Source organism: Lytechinus pictus, chromosome 17 (assembly GCF_037042905.1).
Source record: "Lytechinus pictus isolate F3 Inbred chromosome 17, Lp3.0, whole genome shotgun sequence".
Classification (NCBI taxonomy): Eukaryota; Metazoa; Echinodermata; class Echinoidea; order Temnopleuroida; family Toxopneustidae; genus Lytechinus; species Lytechinus pictus.
In genome coordinates, this window is record NC_087261.1 from 5,588,238 (window position 1) to 5,614,836 (window position 26,599).

Here is a 26,599-nt window from a genome sequence, read left to right on the forward strand (position 1 = left end):
TTCCGCACATTTCTCCGTCAAATTTCAACTGCTTTTTTGCCGTAGATATACGGATCTGCAAGGTGATGTCAATGCATTTCATGTGCGGTTGTTTGCGATGTACGTAAAAAATATGTTTATGCACGCCTGTTTTCTTGTTTCTGCTATCATTTTCATAGCACTAACGTTCGCTGCTGTGCGTTGCTTTTGATAATGTGAACGAACAACATTGCAATGGGTAGGAGCAGCGTACAATTAATTTCCGCTGTCCATCAGTGAGAGCGAGTTTTACGACCGGCTTGATGGGCGTCAGTTGCCAGCACTCTGTTTATAAAAGGATTAGCGGTGACGGTCATAGGCCCAAAGGAGGGGATTCGTTGAATGTCCATTCGTAATAGGTCCATGGTATTACGTACATAGGTTGTAGATTTGAAGTGTTTCTCAATAACTGAGTCTGGAGTACAGACTAGGCTGCATACAAATGAATATTACACAGGGTCTTAGTTTTGTAGTTCGTTGGGTCTTAGTTTTGTAGTTTTGTATTACGTACATAGGATATAGGTTGTAGATTTGAAGTGTTTCTCAATAACTGAGTCTGGAGTACAGACTAGGCTGCATACAAATGAATATTACACAGGGTCTTAGTTTTGTAGTTGGTTGGGTCTTAGTTTTGTATTAAGTACATAGGATATAGGTTGTAGATTTGAAGTGTTTCCCCGGGGGGGCCACTTCCATTTACGAGTGGATACCATGCGCGACCACAGGGTCTTGAAAAGCATCCTAAACACGTATTTTCCATATTCTGAAAATGCACCCCTTAAAGATCCAGACCGGACCCGAAAATGAAATTGATAAATTATATACCAATCGAAAGCTTATAAGCTACTAAATACAGCAAGGTATGCTTTATGCATTTTCACCGCTTCCCAGCTGAGTATTTTGCTTGTGAATATTCCAATTATCGGGCTTCGAACCCCGCTTAGAAAATAGGCTTTATTGTGCTTTTCACCTGCCTCGAGACCGTGACGTCACGTTGTGTAAGAAGCGTCGTGATTCCATAGGTTTGTACACAGAAAAACTGGGTGATTTTTTGCTTTCCAGATAACGCATTTCATTCTCTTCACTTCTATCACAGAGGGATATCACATATATTTTTACCCACAAGCTTGAATTTATGAAATCTACAGTTTTGAACTAGTTTTTGCCATATTTTATTTCCTGCTTATTTGGCGCAGGTTTCAATTCTATCTGCATTTAGATTATGTATAACAATTTTTCCTGACATAGCAATTTAGGCCCAATAAGAGCCAAACAAAGAAATCACAAAAAAGGTAGTAAATAGTTGTAGGTTTACAACAATTTGAACAGTGAATAATTTTGAGTGCCATTTTCATCTGAAAACGAAAAAAAATATGGATTCATAACATGGAAATGGAAGAAAATACCCAATGCTTTTGTACACAAACCTATGGAATCACAACCCTCCTGACACAACGTGACGTCATCATTTCCAGGCGACGTGGGGGTGCTAAATCGAAGCGTACTTTGGAGGAGCAGTTTCTTTGATTTTTATTTAATATTTGTCAGAAATGGAAGGAGATATATGTAATATTTTTGGTATATTTGTATTGTATGAATCATTACCTTTATTTTGATATATGACTGTTTTTACACCGGTCAGGGTCTTTAAGTATTGGCGTGTGAAACCCTACCCCCGGGGGGGGGGGACTCAGTATATAATGCATAGTGGGTATGTGCCGCGGAGGGGACCCCCATTTTTACACTCAAATGTTCCAAGGCATAGCATTTTTGTCTTATTGAGAAAAAGAACAAAGAAAGCCGCTCCAAGGTATAGCATTTTTTTCTTATCGAGAAAAAAAGAAGAAAGAAATCCGCTCCAAAGCTTCGCATATTTTTCGTTACGCCGTTCCGGTCGCATTGATCTGCTACAATGAGCGGCCGCAGAGCGCTGTCCGACCATCGCCTCTGCGCGAGCGCACCAGGCGGAGGCCGCGCTAGCTGCATCATGCACGCATGCCCGTTCCATAGGGATGCATACGCACGTACTCACACTCTGGCGATCCGTTCCAAGGACCCCCGTTTTCACAAACATTTAGTTCCGAAGCCCGTTCCGAGGACCCTCCATTTTACAATAAGCCCGCTCCAAGGCCCCCGTTTTTTGTCTCGCCCGCGGCACACCCCCACCACTTTTTTGGTCGAGTGCCCCCCCCGGGACCCTACCCTTAACAAGTATTGGAAACAAATACTATTGGCAAGTATTCCCAGAACTGAGCCCCTAAAAAAGTACAGCGATGTATTTTCCATATTCTGAAAATGCACCCCTTAACAAGTATTGGAAACAAAACGATTCTCTTAGCAAGTATTCCCTGAAATGAACCCCTAAACAAGTACAGAGATATTTCATTGTTATGTCACTAGTCCGTCGGTCGTCGGTTTTACCTTTAGACACCATTATTTTGGTTTAGTACGGCCCCGCCTTCCACACCTCGCGCAAATCGGACTCTAAACACGTAGTGTTGGAGCAAAAAGGACATCCTTTATGAAACATTTTGATTTTGTTTGATCATACCCGCATATTTGACCCTAAACACGTATATTTTTCCGGGCGAAATAGATACCCTTTTTTCAATATTTTTGTGTTTTTGACACCCTTATCACGTTACGTACGTAACGTGCCCTATCTTGAAAAAGACATCCTTTTTACATGTTTTTTTGGTCGCGCATGGTATCCACTCGTCAATGTAAGTGGCCCCCCAGGAGTGTTTCTCAATAACTGAGTCTGGAGAACAGACTAGGCTGCATACAAATGAATATTACACAGGGTCTTAGTTTTGTAGTTGGTAGGGTCTTAGTTTTGTAGTTGGTTGGGTCTTAGTTTTGTAGTTTTTTTTTTGTAGTATATATATGGGATCTTAGGTCTTCGCTTTGTAGACACCCCCGATGTTGATGAAATTTACAGCACTATGCTAGTAATAGTAGTATGATTTTTCTCTATTTATTCAAGTCAGCATTTTCCTGGGGTGGACTTGACCTTTAATTTTATTTTCACTTTTTCCCTTTTCCTCTTTCCCTTTCTTTCTCCCTCCCTTTACCAGAGCTACATCCAGGGTCCGTCTCACGATCTCACGCATGGCACCCATTTTTCTCACGCACCGGGACCCGACAGAAAAAAAAAGAGAAAAGTACCGGTAGCATTATTCGCTAGATTATACGCACTGGCCGACCACCTTCGCACGCCGTCGCGTCTACCCCGGCACGCGAGACGAATCGAGAGTGCAGTCATCGCACAGCTAGTACGTGATACGATGAATCGCGTGCGTGCATTGCATGGCTTTGTATAGGGCCTAGTAATTACTTAGTACCGGTAATAATAGTATGGATCGATATCATGATGAAGCCCATAAGTTTATATCTCGCGTGCACGCAGAGACGCTGAGACTGAGTCATGAAAATCTCACGGCTCACGCATAACAATTTTTAAAACTTGGTCTTGGCATCTCTGCTATACTCTTTTTCCCGTTTTTTTTTTGTTTTCCCGCTGAAATCCGTCAGAGGGGGGCAGCCTCCCCCCCCCCCCCCCCCCCCCCGCCTGGGCTGTTACGCCACTGCGCAAGCTGCAAAGCCTGGCTAGAGTGTTGGGGGTACCCGTCCTCGGCCCGGCTAGCGCCAGGCAGTAGCCGGCCAGCGCCAGTAGCCTCACGCGCAGGACGACGGCGACCGATAACACCATCTCCGCATTTACAAATTCATACGGTGTAACGGCAACGAAAACAATTCTATCACACCCAAAACGCAATATATAAGCTTCGAACAAACCCAGGATTAATTCTTGCAAAGTAATCCACATATCTATGAAACAAATGTAACGCCGAATTACCAGAAATGTATAAAATAGACAAAGGTTTCTCCTGAAGTTGACCGGAAACACAGCACTCGTTAAAATTGAAATACCACACTGCTGCCATCTGCGGCGAAGAAACGTACCGTACCGGTACGTACGGCTCGAAATGATCGGCACAGAACTTTGAGTGACGGACGTGGGGCGTAAACGTCTGGATCTACTGCTGAACAAAAACTGTAAGTGAACATATTTATTTCCAATTTCATGTCATTACTTTAAGGATTCAGCTTAACATGAAAATGGTGATTATTTAGAGTTTGAGTGGCTACGGTATGCCGAGATCTGACGTTAGAAGCCATTCATGAGTTGTTACAAAGTCAGAGTCAGAACTTAATTTTTAGTTCAGACTCGCCACAACACGATTCACAAAGCTTGGCGATGTGGCTCCTGTGGAATTCGAATCGACTCGAGCACAGAAACATGGTTCTGACGTATTCATTTGCGTGTCAAGGAAGTCACACGCAGTAATAATGGTGGTGACCTGTTTAAATGAGAATCGGGTTCTTTGAGGGAACCCTTCTTTGATCGCAGATTCGCAGTCATGTTTTGTAGGGCCAGGGCCTACACTAAAGTGCCCAAATATCGAACACAGCATAATTGGACCTAGCTGGCAACACTCTGTTTCAAGGAGTTTTTAAACATGTTTTGTTATAATTATGATTAATGTTGTAAATTGGATAAAAAATCAGATCGAAAATCGGATCGGCAGTAGGCCTAAAAAAGCTTTAAAAAATCGAAATCGGAAAGAGTTCCATATGCACCATATGAGAATCTCCAAAACAGTGGAGGGATCACCTAAGAGAGAGAGAGCCCCCCCCCCCTCCAAAAATAACAAAAGATTGTTGAGACTTTTGGTTCGTTCACTTCTTTCTATCATTTTTTCACTCTTCTTGCTTATCTTAGAGTTAGAGTTAGACTTAGTTAGTTGCACTCATTCAATGAACAAGGTTATGATATGGTTAGTTGGAACTCGAACTCACCTCATTTTATCTACAGTCAAGACCTCTTCCCGCTAGCGGCTATGCTAGCGAGAAGCGCTGATGATACCGGAAGTGGTATTTTGACAATTATCAGCCGATAGTTCGACTAGTCTAGAGTCTAGACTCACAGACCCTTTAGTTTACTGACTAAATAAACTGATGTCTAGATCTATGGACAATTACAGGCACTAGATCCTGCTCTAAATTTGATGGAATAAAGCCATACCGGTATTTTGGTATGTATTTCCACCCCCCCCCCCCCCACAGGGTGCTACATAACTTTTTTGAAGCACTTGCCCAGTCGGGCAAGTAAATTTTCAAATAGTTGGAAAATACTTGCCCAAATATAGATTTCACTTGCCCGAAAAAATCCTTCAAAACAAGTTATAGCCTTATGGTTTTACATACCATACCATTGACAGCTTTAAAAATACATTTTTCAACATGACTACTGATGTACCTTGTAGTTGTATTTCTTTTTTTTTATGATTTTTATCTTGAACATCATGACAAAATATATGGTCAATATGCTCTTTAATTAATTTCTTATCTTAATCTCATATAGTTTCCATATATTTTGGAGGGGACTAGGACACACAATAAGAAAGGGGAAATCACTGAAAATAACCAGAGAAAAAAAAAACACATTAAGAGAGGGGGAGACAATGAAAGAAAAAAAATAAGAAAGACAGAAAGGACGAAGAAATAAAGGAAGGAAGAAAGAAAAAAAAAGAAAAAAAGATAGAAAGAGAGAGAGAGAGAATGGCTGTGGGGAAGAGAAAGATGGAAAGAAAGAAGGGAAAGAAAAAAGAAAGAAAGAAAAAAATAGAAAAAAAAACTGAGGGTAAGAGAAAGGAAGGAAAGAAAGGAACAAATAAAAAAAGAAAAAGAAAGAAAGAAAGACGAGAATAAGAAAAGGTAAAGGATTGATGGAAGGAAGGAAAAGGGAAAGAAAGAAAAAAAACAAGAGAAAGGAAAGAAGGAAGTAAGAAAAGGTATAAGGATGGATGGAAGGAAGGAAAAAAAGAAAAGAAAGATAGAACGAAAGACAGAAAGAAATGAAGGAAGGAAGGCAGAAAGAAAAAATAAGGAAGAAAAGAAAGGATGGATGGAAAAAAGAAAGATCAAAAGAACGAAAGACAAAAGAAAGAAAGAAGGAAAGGAAGAAAGAAGGAAGGAAAGAAAAAGAAAGAAAAAAATAGAGAGAAAAAAAACTGAGGGGAAGAGAAAGGAAGGACAGAAAGGAACGAATAAAAAAAAAAAAAGGTAAAAAGAAAGAAAGGAAGAAAGAAAAGAAAAGAGAAAAAGATAAGGTAAAGGATTGATGGAAGGAAGAAAAATAGAAAGAAATAACAATGAGAGCAAGGAAAGGAAGAAAGAAAAGGTATAAGGATAGATGGAAGGAAGGAAAAAAAAGAAAGAAAGAAAAGAAAGATAGAACGAAGACAGAAAGAAATGAAGGAAGGAATGAAGGATCGAGATGAAGGAAAGCAGAAACAAAAAACAAGGAAGAAAAGAAAGGATGGATGGAAAAAAGAAAGATAAAAAGAACGAAAGACAGAAATACAGAAAATCAGAAAGTAAGAAGGAAAGAAAGGAAGGAAAGAGAAAGAAAGAATGAAAGACAACAAGAAAGGAAGGAATGAAGGAAAGAAAGAAAGAAAGAAAGAAAAGAAAGAATGAAAGAGATGAAGAAAGTAAGGAAGAAAAAAAGACAGGAAGAAAAGGTAAAAAATGGATGGACAGAAGGAAGACAGTAAGAAAGAATGAAAGGAAGGGGGAAAAGAAGGAAGGATTAAAAAAAAAGGTAAACAAAGGTTGGATGGACGGAAGAAAGAAAAAAAGATAGAAAGAACGACAGCTATAGTAACAGAAAAAATGAACAAAAGAAGGAAGGAAATTAAAGAAATAAAGAGAGATTCAAAAGAAGGAAAGATTGAAAAGAAAAGAAGGAAAGATAGGCAGAAAGAAAGAAAATAGAGAGGAAGAAAGCTCAAACTATCCAGTCATAAATAAAGAAGAAAATTTATCAATTTCCTTAAAAAATAGTTACTAAAGAAACCATGTTTATCAACATACACACAAATGCATATGTGGGACTGTCAAAGAATGTATTTCAGTGTGTGTGCGATACAGACGATCATTTGAAACCCGATCTTTTTTAAGCATAACAGAAGTGAAAATTTCTCCTTTTACTGCTTACAAATGACAGAGCTACCCCAATTTTTAGGAAATATGGACATTACAATAATTTTTATTGGTAATTTGGACAGTTCTGTGGGAGATTTCTTCCAGAGCAAACTTCGTTCATGCAGCACCATACTCCGTAAAAAACTTAACTACATGCATCGGCTGCGTAGGCGCTAGCTAGACTACCATTGATTCTGTGTGTGTGTGTACGTCTCTGAGCTGTGTGTTTATTGCAGAAAATGGCGCAAATTTTGCAATTCGAATCATGACTTATAAGCCATTTTGTTACAATTCATAACAAAAATGGCCGATCGAGACAGGGGTAGAAGGAGAGAACTTTTCGTTTTTTGAGGTTCCAGTCTGTGCCCAGATGTCAGGAAACTGCCACTCGTTAGACCTTCATCCATATAATCGTGGTAAGTGCATAATTTCTGTTTTCACAATTCATTTGGAGAAATATTTAGACCATAATTCACCCTAGTCCCGTGAGTATGGTAAAATACACGGTAAGCCCCTGGGCTCCCGATTTAGAATTATTGCAATGATCTCTTGAGCTCGTACGACGCATCTTAAAGTCGCAAGTGCAATTAAACTGTAGTAGAAGTCGCAAGCATGCACGATGATTCGGAACATGTTATTAAAATGTTTTGAGGAGCTAGCGTTTTCAAATCAATTAATTACTATCTTGAGAAATGAAATATAAAAATGCATCTCCCGACGAAGATGCAAAGACAAATAAATTGAGGTTGAACTGAAGAGAAGATATCTATCATCATAAAGGAGGTAAGAGAGTAATGCAATGATTTCCATCAGTACTAATACAACCTTTAAAAAAATCACAGCGGCGTCTGCTATCAGTATCACCGTGAAGGTTGAAGAGGAGATGTCTATCAAGAAGGAGGTAAGACTAAGAGAGTAGCGCAGTGATCTCCGTCAGTAATACCACCTTTTAAAAGTTCACGGCGGGGTCCGCTATCACCACGAGGTTGAAGAGAAGACATCTATCTTTGTAAACGATGTAAGAGAGTAGCGCAGTGATCTTCGTCAGAAATACGATCTTTAAAAGTTCACGGCGGGGTCCTCTATCACCACGAGGTTGAAGAGAAGACATGTATCTTTGTAAACACTGTAAGAGAGTAGCGCAGTGATCTCCATCAGTAATACGACCTTTAAAAGTTCACGGCGGCGTCCGCTTTCACCACGAGGTTGAAGAGAAGATGTCTATCATCATAAAGGAGGTAAGAGAGTAGCGCAGTGATCTCCATCCGTAATACGACCTTTAAATGTTCACGGCGGGGTCCGCTATCACCACGAGGTTGAAGAGAAGACATCTCTCTTTGTAAACGATGTAAGAGAGTAGCGCAGTGATCTCCGTCAGTAATGCGACCTTATTAAGTTCACAGCAGCGTCCGCTATCACCACCAGGTGGAAGGGAAGATGTCTATCATCAAAAAGGAGGTAAAAGAGTAACGCATTGATCTCCGTCCGTAATACGACCTTTAAAAGTTCACCGCGGCGTCCGCTATCACCACGACATTGAAGAGAAGATGTCTATCATCATAAACGATGTAAGAGAGTAGCGCAGTGACCTCCGTCAGTAATACGACCTTTAAAAGTTAACGGCGGCGGCCGCTATCACCACGAGGTTAAAGTGAAGATGTTTATCATCATAAACGATGTAAAAGAGTAGCGCAGTGATCTCCGTCAGTAATACGACCTTTAAAAGTTTACTGCGGCGTCCGCTATCACCACGACGTTGAAGAGAAGACATCTATTTTTGTAAACGATGTAAGAGAGTAGCGCAGTGATCTCCGTCAGTAATACGACCTTTAAAAGTTAACGGCGGCGTCCGCTATCACCACGAGGTTGAAGAGAAAAGTTCACGGCAGCGTCCGCTATCACCACGAGGTTGAAGAGAAGATGTCTATCATCATAAACGATGTAAGAGAGTAGCGCAGTGATCTCCGTAAGTAATGCAACCTTTAAAAGTTCACAGCGGCGTCCGCTATCACCACGAGTTTGAAGAGAAGATGCATATCATCATAAACGATGTAAGAGAGTAGCGCAGCCGCAGTGATCTCCGTCAGTAATACGACTTTTAAAAGTTCACGGTCACGACTATTTCAGTCATAAATTCCATGAAATCAGTTGTTAATAGTCAGTAAAAGTATTAAAAAATTAATGAAATACATGTATCATCCAATTTTGGCTACATACGTAGAAAATTTACATTGGATTTGTACATGAAATCATGTGTTTGAGCAATTTTGGGCCTGACATATACTAACGTAATGTTGCGCAACTTCGGAACTGCGCACCAGAGTGTCGCAAATGTGGTCTCAAAAGTTGCGAGAGACTTGAAAGTAAAAAGTCAGATGTGCGGTAAAAAAACAACTTGTCGTTGTGGATTTATCGCAAAAATATATTACCATATAACAATGTATGTAAAAAATATTTAATTTACAATGGGGAGTGGTCCCATGGGATCAAAATCGTTTTTTGGGCAGCACCTTCTTAATTTTGGACCGATTTTGTAAAATGAGGTATCAAAATGCTCAAGAGAATACCTTCTTCATTTAGTTGGTGCCCAAAGCAAACTGAAACATCACCATTTCATAGCCTACCTCTACTCCCAGCTGATTTTATCACGTCCATGTTACCATTTTCAGTTCTGAAATGAATGAACTGAAAATGGTAACAAAAACGTGATTGGCTGGCGCGTTGGTACGCTTGCTGTATATTACAAACATGACTAGACCGCAAACGATCAAAGAAAAACCTGATCCTGAATGTTTGTCATAAAAATTCTGAATTTTCAGAAGATCTAGAGGCGCTGGTCCGAAAATTGGGATTGTCCCAGAAAACAAGGATAATTGTTTTCTATTTAGCCACTGGATTTTGTCAAGCAGCAAAATGCAGTGTTATACAGGTACATGTACTTAGCAGGGTTTTTTTTAAATACTTTTTTGCCCAACTTATTTTTTTTCCTCCTTATTCAGATTCCAGCTGTAAATTAGGATTAACCAAGGAAGAGGAGAGGCTGTGCTGAGAGGAAGCAATACAATCATGTCTTTCGGGAAGGGTGACTTTGGCGATGGCGGGTCGAATAACAGTTTCACCACATACCACGGTAGCGGTAAATTTTTTAATTTTAACCCATTCAGTCTTGATACACAACCTTTGCCTTGCTGTGTTTGGTGTATTTGGTGTTTGAACTTTTCCTGTGGTGTCAGGTATTTGCATGTTAATACTCTTCACATTTTTTCTTTAAAGGAATGGTCTGGGCTGGAGATATTTATATCTCAATAAATAGAGTAAAATTCACAGAGCAAAATGCTGAAAATTTGATCAAAATCAGAAAACAACAAAGTTATTGAATTTTAAAGACTGCATTATTCCGATGAAACAGTTCTAGGCAACACTTTATGAATATTCATTAGGTGGGCTGATGATGTCATATCCCAAATGAAATTGGGTTTATTCAATTTTTTTTCTACCAAGAACTATTAAAAACAATTGGATTGACAACTGATCAGTGCATTACCGGTAGTTATTTATTGCCGCAACTTATTTCATCATAATGGAGACATCATTTTTTACACATGTATGAAAAAAATGAAACAATCTTGATTTCATGTAATAACATAAGAAAATGGAAAGTGGGGATGTGACATCATCAGCCCATCTAATGAATATTCATTACGATGTGCATATTAAACTTCATAAAGTATTGATAAAGTTTAACCTTCAATAACTTCGTTATTTTGTTATATCCGAGTATGATGAAATTTTCAGCATTTTGCTCTGTGAATTTTACTCTATTTAGATAAAAATATTTTCAGCCTGGACCATCCCTTTAATGCCAAGAATCGCTTTACATTTTCTTTTGTACATTTCTACATGTACCTGGGGGTTTGCACTGGGTTAATTTGAAAGCAACAGTCTTGTAGTCCATGTTTGCATGTTAAAGTGTACCGTGTACAATATTCACTACCCGGGGAGTGGGGGGGGGGGCACTTCCTTTCCCCTCTACTGGTACTATGATTTTTAGTATGAATAATTGGGGGGAAAAGGAGGTGAAGGAAGTCCTGAGAAAAATATGGAGAAAAATGAGAGGTCTGGGCTGTGTATTTATTGAAATATGAGATCACTTTTACAATGTAGGTGGGCAGGTCCAAGCTATTGTCCCCTCTGAAGCCAAAATTGAATCTTTGCCTAAATCTAACATATTGTATGTCATTTTAAGTTTTTGCCCTACATTTTTTTTCTTCTAAAAACGTAAAGTTAATGAATGCCATGGTCACGATTCCAATAAATCATTAATTAGCGTGACGTACGGCACATCACATTTTTTTATCTGCAGATAATGCTAATTATATATTTGAAATAATTATAAATTTTGATGATTGTTCCATTTCCCCATTCGTTTATTGGAATTATGTGTAAGACATCTTTCATAATATTTATAAGGTCGTAAAGTGTTTGCTATGTTTTGTTTCAGTGTATGCTGTTAAAGAAATATATATATCAATCATGATAATCCATGTAAAACATAACTTACTTTGGTTTACATCAAGTTGATTATAAATTTTGATGAAATTTCACTTTCCCCATTTGTTTTACACATGGACAAATGTCCCATACGTCACATGTCCCGTATGTCACAGCGCTGATGTTTATATTTTGAGCTATTACATAATAACAACGATAAGTTCTATCATTTCATTCATGGCTAATGAAACTTGATATTAAAAAGATACAAGATGAAAACATGATAATGAGAGATGTCCAGCTTATTCCAATTCACAGAGTTTTAATGAAAAACTTTTTTTTTTTTAAATCAGCTTTTGTCTGGTCCTGTACGTCACAGCGCATATTAATTAAAACAAAAACATCGTTAATGGAATTGTAGATAACTAATTTTTTTTATGAATTAAGAGGGCACAACTGGCCTTCCAAAATCCATAAAAGATTCTCTGTTGTGCATAATTTATTTTTTATGTTACACAACTTTAAAGTCTCTAAATGTCCCATACGTCACAAGTCAAATAGCTTGGACCTGCCCAGGTACATACATGTACCTGTACTAGTGTACCCCTCCCCCCTTCAAAGTATCCTGGCACTGCATTTGTGTGTACATCTTGCATCTTGGTATCTGCTCACCCCCCCCCCCCCCCACCCAATCTCTCTGGCTGTCCCTCTCATTCTACAATCTAGAGAAAATTATTGAAATTTATGTTGCTTGTGGCATACAAGTATTTGCTGAACTTAAAATGTAATGTACAAACAATAGTTTTATGTACATGAAAACAATATCTTGTTTGAGCAAACTGAACGAAAAATAAATGATTTGGTAATTCTATGTAAATATCAGTACTGATAATAAAGCACAAACATCAAAGGAATTCCCCAGTCATTCAGTGAAATCTGTCAATTATTGAATAGAATCCTCTTTGAATGACCATGACTCATCACTGTTCTGATTACAAATAAATTCATTTGATGACGAAATAAACTAAACTCCACTGTTGATAGAACTACCTCATACTAATGCACTTGTTGTATCATTATTAGTCATTGTTTGATGACAATACATGTACCTCTCCCAGTGTGTGATTTTAAATTTTCACCTTGGTTGAATAGTTGTTGGAGTACATGTAATGTGTGTATGTACTATGCATACATTATGTACAGTACATGTATATATCATGGTAGATTCTACATAGATTGTGAAATATAATTTGTGTACGTAAATGTAGGTGTAGATTAAAGATTTGTCCATTATTTTTGCATTAAATTTCCCAATATGTGTGCTTAGACTGATTTGTTGAAAATCAAGTTGTGCTTGATTGTTAGATTTTTTTCTGCATACATGTGTAAAATTGTCCTAATTTTATTGAATCCCACTTGACTTGATTTCAGTGTAAATTATTTTAAGCCGAGTGTCCTCTTTACATATCGTTCTTCTACAGTGTACATGTATACTGTAATAACAAACACATGCATGTAAATGTATGTATAGTACAATGTACAGTAAACAGAAAAAAATGTACTCAAGTTCATGTACATCTAGATCAAATTACCGTTATATGGATATTTTCATTTCATTAGTCTATACAATGTAGCCTATGGAATTGATACGGCCATGAACTTTGACTATTTTTTTTAGTCAAGTACATACACGTACATGTAGATACAGTATACAATGTACCATGACTACATGATACTCTATACATGTACCAGTATTTTTAGGTTTCTATATACTCACAAAGTTGTTTGTATGAATTCTTTGGACTAAAAGTATTTCAAAAATTGATCCATAGGCATAGCGCTGTACACTGTACCATGTGCAGTGATTTTGTAAGATTAATGTGTATGGTCCAGCTCTAAAATGGGGACAAGACAACCCTTTCCCATAGGCTTCTGTACAAAATTCAAGATTCAAGGGGCAACACACCCCCTCTGGGATCACCACCATGCATTGTACGCTTACACCCGAAGAAAGACAAAGAGAGCTCTTTGTCTGCAATCGTAATTTGGTTGTAATATGTACATGTATGGAAACATAAACATGTATGTTGTACTCTACATTGTCCTTGAAATTGATAGCACCGACTGTACTTTATTTGAATATGAAATGTAATGATTTTTTTTTAATAGGGGGGTGGTTTGTCATGATTTGTTTTATTGAATTGCAATACAAAATTTAAACAATGCAATTTCAGCATTTTTTTTCTTCATCTGTACAGACATAGGCACTTGCTCAATATTGCATGAGTCATTCGTAAATATGATCCATCAAATTTGTCAAATGAATGCAATACAGTACATGTATGTACAGTACACATTATAAATATATGTACTGGTAGGCCTATTTTATTTGGATTTAAATTTCACATTGTAGTGAATATTTGTATAAATTTGCTCTGTATATCATTTTGGGTTTTTTTTCTTTTCATTTTTTTTGTATTTATGTAGCTAGCAAAGGATCTGGATCCACTTCCGATTTCAATCGTCTTTCGCAGGGTATTGCTGGAAATGTGCACAAAATCACACAAAATGGTAAGTTGTTTTGGTTTTACATTCCTTACAATGAATACTGACTTTTGATTGATTTCAATTTACATTTTTTTTTTATTAATACAGAAATGGAGTTTTCATCAGTTCTCAGTACACCTATTACATGTATCTCAAAGTTTCAACAAAATTTACTTGAAAGAATAAACATGTACATGTAGACGGACAGACAATCTACATGTAAATGTAGCCTTTTGTAGGATTTGTACCAGTGGGAAGGTGTATAGCTACATGTTTTTTTTTTTTTTTTGGGGGGGTTATGATGGTGAACTTGGACCTCTTTTTTCTGCTTGTCAGAAATATTTTCAGTGGGACATTGCTTCCAATAGTGATAACGTTTAACATGTATTTTGTTTTTGTTTCTTGTCAAAATGCTTCTGCTCCCTGCCCTGATCAGACAAACAATACATGTGCAATCAATGATGAAAAATTGCATATTGTGGTCTTGGGAAATAATCATTGTAGACTAGAAGCAAAATAATAGCCCTAGGATATTGCATTTCCATGTTGACATGATGAGTAAAAATGTGCTTCAGAAGTTCCTGCTTTGATGAACAACATTTGACAAGATCTACATGTAGATGTATTTAGCAGTGGCAGATCCAGGGAGGGGGGATGGCATGTATGGCCCATACCCCCCCCCCCTTAATAGCGTCATAGCCAATCTTTTAAATGTAAATATGTCATTCATACACAAGTGTGCTCCCCCCTCCCTTTTTGAGTCACAGTAAATATTTTTAACGGGAATATGCCGTTCATTTTTTTTGCTTGTCACATTTTCCAAGGGAAAACAATATATACAGTGTATATATTAAAAATATATTGTCCAAGGGAAAATGTACCCCCACCCTTTTGGAAAATCCTGGATCCACCCCCAGTGTACAATACAATGTACAATCTAGATTAGATATTCTCCCTCATGGTATATTTTGTTGATGTCAATATTCTATTGTTGTAAAAGTAATTTGTTTGTATATTTGTAGTTTGAATATATGTTTTTCTTTGTTTATTTAATTTAATCTTACATCTATTATTTGTCTTTCTATTCAGTCAGAGAAATTGAAGGGTACATTGCTAGACTGGGCACTCATGAAGATAATAAAGGCCTTAGGGGAAAACTGTAAGTAACAAATTATTGTAGTGAATAAATGATGAATGAATGTATGAGTTATTAGTAATTAATGATTGAAAATGAATGAATTTACTTCTAATATTACATAAATAATAGAAGAATTGTCAAGTGGGGCCCCTTTTCATCGATAAAAAATGAGAGAGCTCGCTGTGTGCTGCTGCCAAACGCACGACCTTGATGCTAAAGGAAAAGTACTCCACATGTGACAGATTTAGCAGTATATTGTATAATGATGTGTATTTATAAATAGGTATGTAGTTTTCAAGATGCTAAAGGAAAAGTACTCCACATGTGACAGATTTAGCAGTATATTGTATAATGATGTGTATTTATAAATAGGTATGTAGTTTTCAAAATTCTACTTCTGGTTTATCATATCATCAATGGGTCCTCACCCGAATACACCAAGTCTCTATATATGCCGCCCAGTATCAACCTGAACGCACACTGCGATCATCCCAATCAAATCTTCTACATATTCCAATATCTAAAAATTCTGGGGCGATCGATCTTTTGCTCATGCCGGAGCAGCCCTGAGGAATTCACTACCACAAGAGCTGAAGAACTCAAACTCTGCAACATCCTGTATAAAGGGCAACCTAAAATTGCATTTGTTCACCAGCAGGTACTAGGTTTGAAGAGAGACATTTTTCTTCATTCGTAATGTGCCTTTTTTTTTTACTTCTCTTTACTTTTTTTCTTTAAATGCTGTTCTCTATAAAGCACCTTGAGCATTTAAACAAAATGGAAAAGAGGCTATATAAATCTTATGTATTATTATTATTATTTTATAAACAACTTTAATCTCACTGTCATTTTCTCATTGTTTCTCTTTATCTTCATACTGTTATTTTCACTCTCTTCCCTTTTTTATCATCTGCTCTGATGTTTCCCTCTATATGACAGGGATGAAGTACAGCACTATACCAACCAGTTGGCTAAAGACACAAACAAGATGCTCAAAGATCTCAACTCCATTCCACCTTCATATTCAGACCAGGTATATGAATGCAAATAGCAATACTTATTTACAGTATTTACCCATGATAGCCTCTTCAGTCCTCATTAACTGTTCTCCCAGTGGGCCCTGCTAAACATAATATGTCATTATACCCTTCTCCTTTCTTGCATGTCAACCCCTGTCAAGAAGGCAGAAGGTCCCATTTTCAAGTCTTTGGTATGACTTGGTCGGGGATCAAACCCAGGACCTCCTGCTCATGAAGCAGGCACTCTACCACTGAGCCACCATACCCGGGCCCCGTCTTCCAAAGAGTTACAAATTGATCCAATCAACTACAACTATGGAAAGCCAGCAACGTCAACATCTGAAATACATTTTTGTACAAAGCATTTTTGCACAAAGATAGGTGTGCTTCTTGTTGTTTACAAAAGACATTCTGCAAATTTCCTGAAGAAAAAATTATGACGTTGATACTTGAGGTTGATCGGATCAATCGTAACTCTTTGTAAGACGGGGCTAGGCTAATTGTAACTGCCAGGGGATCCTTGATTAGGATTGGCTACTGGGTCTTGTTGCCATGATAGTTGTGATAATGTCAAAGCTACCATACATCGGCCCCAGTTCAGATTTTTGTTTTAGTATCCACACTGAGCCTTTCAATTAGTTCAGTATACATTATTTATTACCCATATATGCTGTAATAAACACATAATCTTAATAATGTCATGTTATAGACGAAGTTGATATATCAAATACCTAGGGTACACATTACCAAAAAACCAATGACACCAATCAATTGGTCTTGGCATTGGCGTGGACGTATATTACTGGTATTGTGCACCCCTCTGGGTCATCAAGTTTTCAACTTTGTTTTGTAATTTTCCTGTTGGTTAACAGAAGCAGCAGAAGATGCAGAGAGAGCGTCTGACAGGTGAATTCACCTCGGCACTCAATCAGTTCCAGAGAGTACAGAGAGATGCAGCTCAGAAAGAGAGAGATTCCTACGACAAAGTCAGAACAGGATCTACAACCTCAGTGAGTATTGGTACCATGACATTTTCTCCGGGGACAATTGCTCCGATCTAAATCCACACACTCATCAAACAATCAACTTCAACCCTTGGTTTAACACCATACCCTACCTTAAACCCAACTTAAAACCCTATTCAGACGAAATTAAGCCTCAAGCAATTGTCGCCGGAGCAAATGTCATGTCACCAAAGCTTTACGTTATGGCAAGTAGGATGGCATAAAACTGAGTATTAAAGTATATTGTCTTGATATTCTCTTGTAGTATACCATGTTTTATAATGTAGATTGCACAGTCTATGCAATACTCCCGTGATTTTTGCAGGCAGCTGCCCACACATATGTACCATATATGCAAGATTGCACAATTTCATTAAAATTGAATTTTTGCTTTAAAAATGTCATGTTCTCCTCTTTACGATTGAGGATTGATGTTTGATGTCTCTCAAGCCTTGAAGAAGAAACAGGTTGCAGGCAAAAGACAGAATTTGTTGCTTCAGAACTAACATAAATAGTGAATACCAAACAAACAAGCGTTGCAAAAAATATCCATCAATTTACCAATGATTCTTGCTCACAGTATCAGTAATATTAGTTAAATGTTGAGGTGTTGATGAGTTAAGCAATATAAAAGTAGGAATGAATATACGTTGCTATAGTGGGTTTATTTTCAATTGGTCTAATGCCAATTCGTTCAATTAGCAACTCGTCTGCCATCATTTGGTCTACCATCAGTTCATCCACTCTCCACACGGTCTAATTGCCATTTCGTCCACTCACCATTTGGTCTTATTACCAGTTGGTCCAATAGCCATTTAGTCCACATACCTATTTGGTCTAATGAATGAAAATAAAATGAATATTTATAGACCAACTGACTATGTGACGAAATGGTCATAGACGAACTGGTGATTAGATAAAGTGATGATTGGACGAAATGGTTATTGGACCAATTGGTTGTAACACGGAATGTTGATAGACGGAATGGCATTAGACTAAATAAAGGTAGACCATGTGGTGAGTGGACGAGTTGTCAGTAGACGAATTAGCAATTTACCCTACAGGTATATTTCTTCGAACACTTGCAAATTTCAGTTTTTATTTGCAATCTATTGCAAGTTGCTGACTCCACTCTACTGAACTATAATGCAGTTGACAATAAGTTTCATGTACATGTTCTGTTATTGTTTTTCTAATGTATTTTCGTTATTGTATTCCAGGGCCTCTATAAAGTATAAAAGTGTTTGACCCACTGACAGAGTCACCCTGGTGAAGTAGATGAAATAAAGAAAGAAAGAAAGGAATGAATAAATAAATAAGTAAATAAATAAATAAATGAATAGATATATATATATATATATATATAGTATTAAAGCTTCTTTCAACCTACAGTATCAGTGTCCTCTCTATTTACACACATTCTTTTGTTTTACCACTCTTCAATACAGGGAGGTTACGAAGATCATTCAAGTGATACACTAATAGGTTTTGAAAGGTAAAGTATCTCACAGTGTGTCTAATGTTGTTATTTAAAAGGTTTAAGAAACTAGTTGCAGCAAACAATTATTTCATGAGAAAGTCTGTAAAACCAAGGTTAAATGCCACCATATTATCACAGATCTAGTTCTGGTACATTGAAATAAAGTCATCTTTGTGAAATCATGAAATCTTAGCCCAAAACGGACAATTCTGGTGATCACCAACACAAAAAGACATATGTGGGACAGTCTATTAATATTGTTCAGAAAAATACCCATTTCATGGAATTCCGTGCTTATTTTGCTAATTTCTCAGCATTTTTTTTCCAGAGCCAGTTGGCAAATATTTTTTTATTTATACACAAATACAAACACTTGGGGGGGGGTCATTTAATTGGATTCTGTTCGAACTAATTTTGAGATCGTTACCGCAACTGGTATTTATCTTCAAACATAACACAACGAAGTTCACTAAGCATTAAAATGGAAACTTTCTAACAAAAAAGTTTGAGCAAAATGTCTCAGTAGAAATGAGTTCTTCACCTCATACATGTAGCTGCCAATATGGGAGAAGAATATTAATTGAAAATTGCACAATCTCATGTAGATGTTGTGTAAGCTCTGCTTATGATGATTTCCTGATAGCTGAGATGATAATGTGATGATTTGTATTAAAAGCTCAAGACAGGATGCAGGTATGACTCAACAGAGTCAGGTCAGCTATGAAGACTTTGAAGGTATCAAGGAAAGGGAATCACAACTCAAAAAGTTAGAGGTGAGTCAAATCTTGCATCAAGGTCCCATTTCATTAAGACTTGTTAACAAATCAGCCAACCAGAGTGGAGGATTTCAGTAGCTTTTAACTGTTATGGCAAATTTGTTAGTATAACAAGATTTATTAAACAGGGTCCAGAGCTTGAATATCATCACTTTTGTTCTATAAAGGGGCTATTTTACCAGAGGCCCATTGCACAAAGATTTACAACAATGGTCACTTTGCCATTATGGCAACTACTATTGATGGTAACAGGGCTCAACAGCCAATCAAAATCAAGGTTTCTGTGGTAGCCTTTATGAAGCAGGCCCCATTGTATGCTGCTGTACATACATGTATGAAAAGCCATTGTAATAGTTAATTTTGTATCTTGATATCAAGAAATGATTGTTGACGTCAGGAATCTGATTTTTTGTTATGAAGATTTGAATTCTTGATATAAAAATGGCTTGCCAACATGGCTCCATGGCATTTGCTCCAACAATAATGGTTCTACTGTAAATTTCACACACTAAAGGAATGACCAACTTCAACCCTGGATTTAACGATGTATCTTATCCTAAACCTCACCCCAAACCTAACATAAATTTCTATTGCAACCTTAACTGTAACCCTATATCGTGGGCAAAATAAAGCCCAGAGCAATTGTCGCAGGAGCAAATGTTGTGTCACCGTTTACATATGTCAGCATGAACTGCACTTGCCACAATAATCAGGGTCTTACAAAAAGTTACGATTGATCCAATCAAATGTAATTCTATGGAAATCTATCAGTGTCATAATTTTTCTACAGAAAATTTGCAAAATGTCCTTTGTAAACAAACGAAAGCGCACCAATTTGTCAAGAAATCAATGACTTTATGGATATATATTCACATCTAGAAAAACAAACATGCATTACATATGTTGACTTTGCTGGCTTTCCATAATTACAATGATCGGTTCAATCGCAACTCTTTGTAAGACGGGCCCCAGATGTGACAGCCACATAATGAATATCAATGCATGTGTGTTCAGACAAGAAAACATCCCTCCTATCATTTGTTTTCCTCTTATCACTATTCATATGAATCTCTTCATTGACTCTTACCCAAGGAGCCCATAATACAAAGGTTTTCATAATAATACAAAGGTTTTTGATCAATGAATCATTAAACTTTCTTTCACATCTTGAATCATTAGCATTAAGGTATAGGAGCAACCGAAAAAGAATTTACTTATTGAAGCGTGGTGGGATAATACTTATAAAAAGTCATGGAAGCATGAAATAATACTTATTTGCCTTTTAATTGCCTTTTTGCAATTAAAAGAGGAATTGTATACAAGGATGAACATGCCGTATAGGCTTAATCATAATGTTCAAAAGATGTGTTTAGATATAAAAGTATAAAAACACACGAGCATGTTAATAATAGGGCTAGCATCTTTCACTTCTAGTACGAAACTATAAACTAAACTTATGTGTAATATTGCACAATGCTAAAAAAAACTCTCACAGGAACCCAGCAGAACAGCTTTTTGCTGGTAAACGCCAAGCTGGGGCCCGTTTCATAAATAGTTACAACTGTTGTAACTTTGCCATTAGAGCAACTACCATGGCAACATGGCTCAGCAGTCAATCAAAATCAAGGTGACCATGGTAGTTGCCATAATAGCAAAGTTACAACAGTTATAACTCTTTATGAAACAGGCCCCTGGCACTAGCGGACCGTGACCTGGAGGAGACAAAGCATTGGGGGGGCACTGTATTGTTTGTGAATAATGCTTTGTCTCCTCCGGGTCACGGTCCGCCACTGGCCCCTGGTATATAACCAATTATTACCTAGGAAACATTTTACGTCTAGTTTAATCAGTCACTTGGCTGACATTATAGACAACAGATATTGCTCTCTGGCGTTTTATTTTCAAAGTGGACACAATGGCAGAGTGGGGATTCGAAATCATAATCTTGCGATTATGAGTCCAATGCTCTAACCACTAGATCACACGACCATAGAGGCTTATTGATGAATGCTGACCATATGTCGGCTGCAATCTTTAAGATGACTAACATTATGTTTAACGGTCCCTTTAAGTTCATATTTTGCTCTTAGTATTAACCTTTGTCATGTTTTTCCTCACAGTCCGATATTCTTGATGTGAACCAAATATTCAAAGACCTTGCTACCATGGTCCATGAACAGGGAGATATGATAGGTAAGAAAATTTACTAATTTCCTTTCTTTCAAATGCCCCCAATTCATAAATAGTCACCCTTAAAAATGTTTAGGTCCACTGTTGATGGAAAATTTATGTTTCCGCTTCATCAAGGTTTCAGATAAATCAAATCTGAAACTGAATTTATTTTCCCACTCTCATTTGATTGCTATTGTTTTTATATGCCAAATGGAGAACGGATTCTGTGCCTAAGTTGAAATTTTCTTTAAAATTATTATATGAATGATAAATAATTGAGAATTAGATTCTGAAAACTTTGATTGATTTTAGAAGCAATTTGCAATATGTGGTATGTAAATGTATTATTATTATTATGATAACTTCCCGAACAGCTTTTTTTCTAAGCTCTTCTGTTAAACGCCTCAGTATGAATTCTGTCTTCTGACTACTTAAGAGTTATATAATTTGACAGGAAGACTGACAAAATAGTAAGCTATGATCAAATACAGAAAATTAAAACAAGCTTTGTAAGGGAAACAATCTATTCTACAGATTGCAAATACACCTGATTAATTCTAAACAATATTTTGTTGAGGGAGCAACCCCACGAAACCCACAATCCTAACTAACCAAAACCTTTCTGAAAGACAAATTTGTTGCTTAGTAACAACTTGTTGCAAAAGAAGGGAAGCCCACATTATTACACATACCAATTATAGAGATTATTTTTGCTGGAGAAAATACAGGCCTTCATTACACCACTGCTTTTAATGCCTGTTCTTAGTAGAGGATCCACAGTACTTTTTATCAAATTATGTAATGATAATAATGTATTATTTACTTGTGGTAGCCACTTCAGTTTAATAGGAAACTGCTCTAGGGGAAAATGCTATTTGTCATTGTCTTTCTTCAATATTTTACATGATGTTTTTCAATTTGCAGACAGCATAGAAGCTAATGTAGAATCAGCGGAGGTACACGTAGAACAGGCCAACACACAACTTGAGAAAGCAGTGACATACCAGGTGAGTTGAACTTTGATCAGACTTTAATATGACATGCATGTATTCGGCATGGAAAGGATCATTAGATGGACTAGGTATTAGAGGTACAATTTGTTTTCCAAATCAGGGAATGATTTTCCTGGTATCGCATCACAATTTGCTCCACATTTTTTAAAGACTGCTATGCATAAAGTCTTGTATAGCATATTTTTATATCGAACTGTACATTGGTTGAGAGCTTTTCTCTTATGACCAAATATGCTACTCAAATTTGTAAGGCAAAATTATTCCCTGCAAATGGTCAAATGAATTGGGTTATTTGTGAATTATCATATTCCAGTTTGATATAGCGCCTAATCAAAGTGTCTCAAGTGCATTACAGTCTACATATGGACTATCTATAGACTTTCTCCACTCCCTTGGGAGCATTCCAGTAAGATGCATACTACATGTGTGTAGAAAAACCCATTTCAGAGTACAGAATAGTAGTAAAATAGCCATTGGTTTGAAAACAAAATGAATATACACATACTAGGTGGTTTCAGACCGCCTCGAAGTTCGTCAGTTCCAGGTATTTTCTGATCGGGAAATTTACCCCGATCAGAAAATACCAGGTAATTCTAATATTGGCAATGTGAAAGCAAATTACGCGTAATCTCCCCGATAGAAAATACCCACTAAATAGTAGGTACTTGTCAAAATTACGAGAACTTTCATGGGGATTTTTCCAAGGTTGCAGGTATTTTGGCAATGTGAAAGTGAACTTTTACCCCAGTGTGTAGTTGGGCGCTGGCACCGTGGGTGGCTGCTGAGCGAGCGATATTGAATCTCGCGCCTCGCTTGCTTATCAGACCATACTGCGCATGCTCGTAACTTCAGGAACTTATCCCGAAGGGTATGTTTCAGGGCGGTGTGAATGCAGGAATAATTAATGGGTATTTTTTAGCCTAAAAAGTTCTCGTAATTTAACGGGGATTCTTATGATCGAGGCGGTTTGAAACCACCTGTGTGCATGTATGTATTTTACATGCATTATGTGGCCGTAGGAGTCATACCCATCCTATATCAATATGTTTTATCCTTCTCTTTCAATGTTTTCTTCTGTTCCCTTACCTCTGATATCCGATTTCAGAAAAAGGCGAGAAGAAAGAAGTTCCTCCTCCTCATCTGCTGTATAATCCTGGCTGGAGTTATCGCTTTAATCCTTTATCTCTCCTTGCGATAGAAGCCATATGTCCAGTCTCAAATGCTCAATGTCGTGGGAAATGATTTAATCATGGAAAATGAGAATATATCTTTATTGTGTCACTATTGCATTGACTGACTTGCAGAAGGCCTCATCGGCAGTTTCATTCGCAATGGAAGGACAGTTTGATAGTAACACGGACAAGCTCTTCGGATTTGCTTCATGATTGTCCAGCGTGGTCATAATTGTATATGTACATTAATATTGTTGTATTCCTTACGTCCAGTCTTGTATATGTTTGTCAATGATTATATTTTTATGAAAGGATCTTTTCCTACAATGGAAAAGAAGAAAAAATATTCTGGGGCTCATATCGTAAAGGTTGCGATAGATTGCAAATATGAAAGAACCTTTCCGATAGGTTCATGATCAGTGTTTTGGACACAATGTGCATTTAACAAGGAGCTTGATTGGCCTACTAGTATTTTTGCTTTAGTGTATGATTGCAAACCTCTGTGTTATGAGCCCCTGAAATCTCCATGGGATATCGCCGTTTGGATGACAAAAGCTTGTATCTCATACAACCACGAGAGGGTAATGTCTGGACAACCTGACATTACTTGATAGATTATCTAGGCTTTATTGCCACAAAGTTCCCCCCCCCCCCCATTTCAAGATATGAGGTTATGTCACCACAATGGCAATATAATGATTGGCTTTGTCGCAAAATGAGTTCAAGGGAGAAAATTTCTTCAACCATGACCCATTTTATTGTGTATCACTTTTTATATGCAGTATTGAAATATTACAATTAATGGCAATCATTGATTTATGCATTAGCTATAGATAGATATTTGATATTTTAATTCCTATTCAATGAATTGTTATGTATGATTAACATTTGGTTTTCAATGCTATTCACACCCTCACTCTCAGTCAAAAGCAAGACGGAAGAAATTCCTGTTGTTGATCTGTGTACTGGTACTCATAGTGGTAATAGCGCTAATCATCTATTTCAGCGTGTAAGTTGAATCAGCTCTTCTTTTTTTATTCTGTGGCAAATTGGCAACACTGTAGCAGCAAAATGCACCTGTAACTTTCGCTTTAATATGGATTCTTTGGGAAATTAACCATCCATTTTTTGTTTTGTTTCAAAACCTCTATAATTTTTCGCTTTGAGTGTTTACAATATTCTATTTTTTTAATTTCTTCTCTTTCCTTTGCTTTGATTTTTTGTTGTGCAAAATAAGTTTCCTGTCTTAATACATGTACACTCCTAACCTTATTGAATTATTAGTTTCTTTGGGCTCTCTTTTACATTAAAGCCAGTATTCACAACTTATATGAGAAATACATGTGTGAACATTTACCCTCTTTGGTTAAGATAAATATTTAGGAAAGCAAGCAAACTGAAGGCCACAACAAAGATACTAAATAAACAAGAGGTAAAACTCTCCTGCAATGAAGCTAGCTTGCATCTCCATTCACTGATTCATCAAGTATGATGATTTAAGAGAAAAACTTCAAATTGCTACCTCTTCCAAATGTCATGTTCATGTAATTATCGTGACCATACAATGCACCCTATATATCAATATGCACACTGAAGAGAGTTAGTAGAGACCCATTTCTTTATAGAACATAGTTTATTCACTGCTTTCGCACACTGGCAAGTGCACATATAGTACACATTAAATACTCTCCCCATAGATGACATATTCTCTTTCACACAATAGCTACATGTGCATACACTCCCAACATAGCATAATCAGTAAAGTTAGTCTACACAATACCTTGTCTTTATTATATGAAACCTGAGGCCTGTTTTAAAGCTGTTCGTAAGTTACAAATGACTTTACGCACGACTGGTGATCCTTTCTTGTGCTAAATGATATCCCTATGTAACAGATTAAGCGCCTAAGAACAGGTTCCACTCGTGCGTAAAGTTGTGCGTAACTTTACGAACAGCTTTATGAAACAAACTACTGATATTCTATCCATCATGTATCATAACTAAATCACTGTGAACTTCAAATTGGCAGCTCAGAATCTCTGTGACCCTTGTCTAAATAATATGTTTTTAATAATTGTGTTGTGATGTACAATAGCCGGATACAAGACTAAGGGACTTTGTGTGCTTGCTGTGGGGATTTCTTAGTAGGGATGCCCTTTTAAAGTGATAATTTCACTCTCTGATTTTAAGAAATTTTCTTTTTGGTTCTTGAAAATGGACTAAACATAAGGCTTATGGTGTCAAAATACCATCACAAAAGTTTCAAAGTATCTTATCTACAGGAACTATTTAAAAGTTTGCAGATGTAAAACAAAGTTTGAAAATAATTGGGGGTTGGTTTCAATGACTGTGTATACAGCAAATCTGTACACTATAACACATACATGTAAACTCTAGATGAAACCAGCATGACCTACATACAGTGCGTACAAGGTACACTGAATGTACAGTGCACCTAATAATAGTGTGTGTATAGGAGATACACACAGCAGAAGGCAGTCAACACAGCCAGACTTTAAATTTGAGAAAACTGGGCATAAGCTGAATGCGTCTTACAGACGGTTCTCAAAATCAGGCTAATAAATTGCTACTTGTGTCTAAATTAGAGTTTTTCATCCTATATTGTGATCAGTTTCAGGGTTTTGGGGGACAAATACAAGCACTGATACACATGTTTCATTTTTGTTTGAGAATTTTTTTAATCAGCTGCTCACAG

At 37.1% G+C, this 26,599-nt stretch overlaps 1 protein-coding gene and 1 non-coding gene across 5 annotated transcripts in view; one reads left to right on the forward strand and one right to left on the reverse strand.

Moving 5' to 3' along the window:
- The first annotated feature begins 3,689 nt into the window (after nt 1–3,689).
- The window catches only part of LOC129280705 (syntaxin-7-like), a 29,005-nt gene continuing 6,095 nt past the window's right edge, over nt 3,690–26,599 (forward strand). The window contains exons 1-11 of one of the 4 annotated variants that reach the window (XM_064111940.1): nt 3,690–4,077; nt 10,071–10,207; nt 14,050–14,133; nt 15,199–15,268; nt 16,187–16,280; nt 17,139–17,276; nt 18,719–18,765; nt 19,427–19,523; nt 21,647–21,719; nt 22,623–22,705; nt 24,807–24,892. In XM_064111940.1, coding sequence (XP_063968010.1) covers nt 10,138–10,207; nt 14,050–14,133; nt 15,199–15,268; nt 16,187–16,280; nt 17,139–17,276; nt 18,719–18,765; nt 19,427–19,523; nt 21,647–21,719; nt 22,623–22,705; nt 24,807–24,892 — 842 coding nt within the window. In that variant the 5' untranslated portion in view covers nt 3,690–4,077; nt 10,071–10,137. Of the gene's footprint in view, nt 4,078–10,070; nt 10,208–14,049; nt 14,134–15,198; nt 15,269–16,186; nt 16,281–17,138; nt 17,277–18,718; nt 18,766–19,426; nt 19,524–21,646; nt 21,720–22,622; nt 22,706–23,816; nt 24,893–26,599 lie in introns of those variants that run through there. The other 3 variants (XM_064111941.1, XM_064111942.1, XM_064111943.1) reach the window with 3 other exon arrangements.
- On the reverse strand, nt 16,456–16,532 carry TRNAM-CAU (transfer RNA methionine (anticodon CAU)). The gene has a single exon. It is a non-coding gene; the product is annotated as a tRNA-Met (tRNA).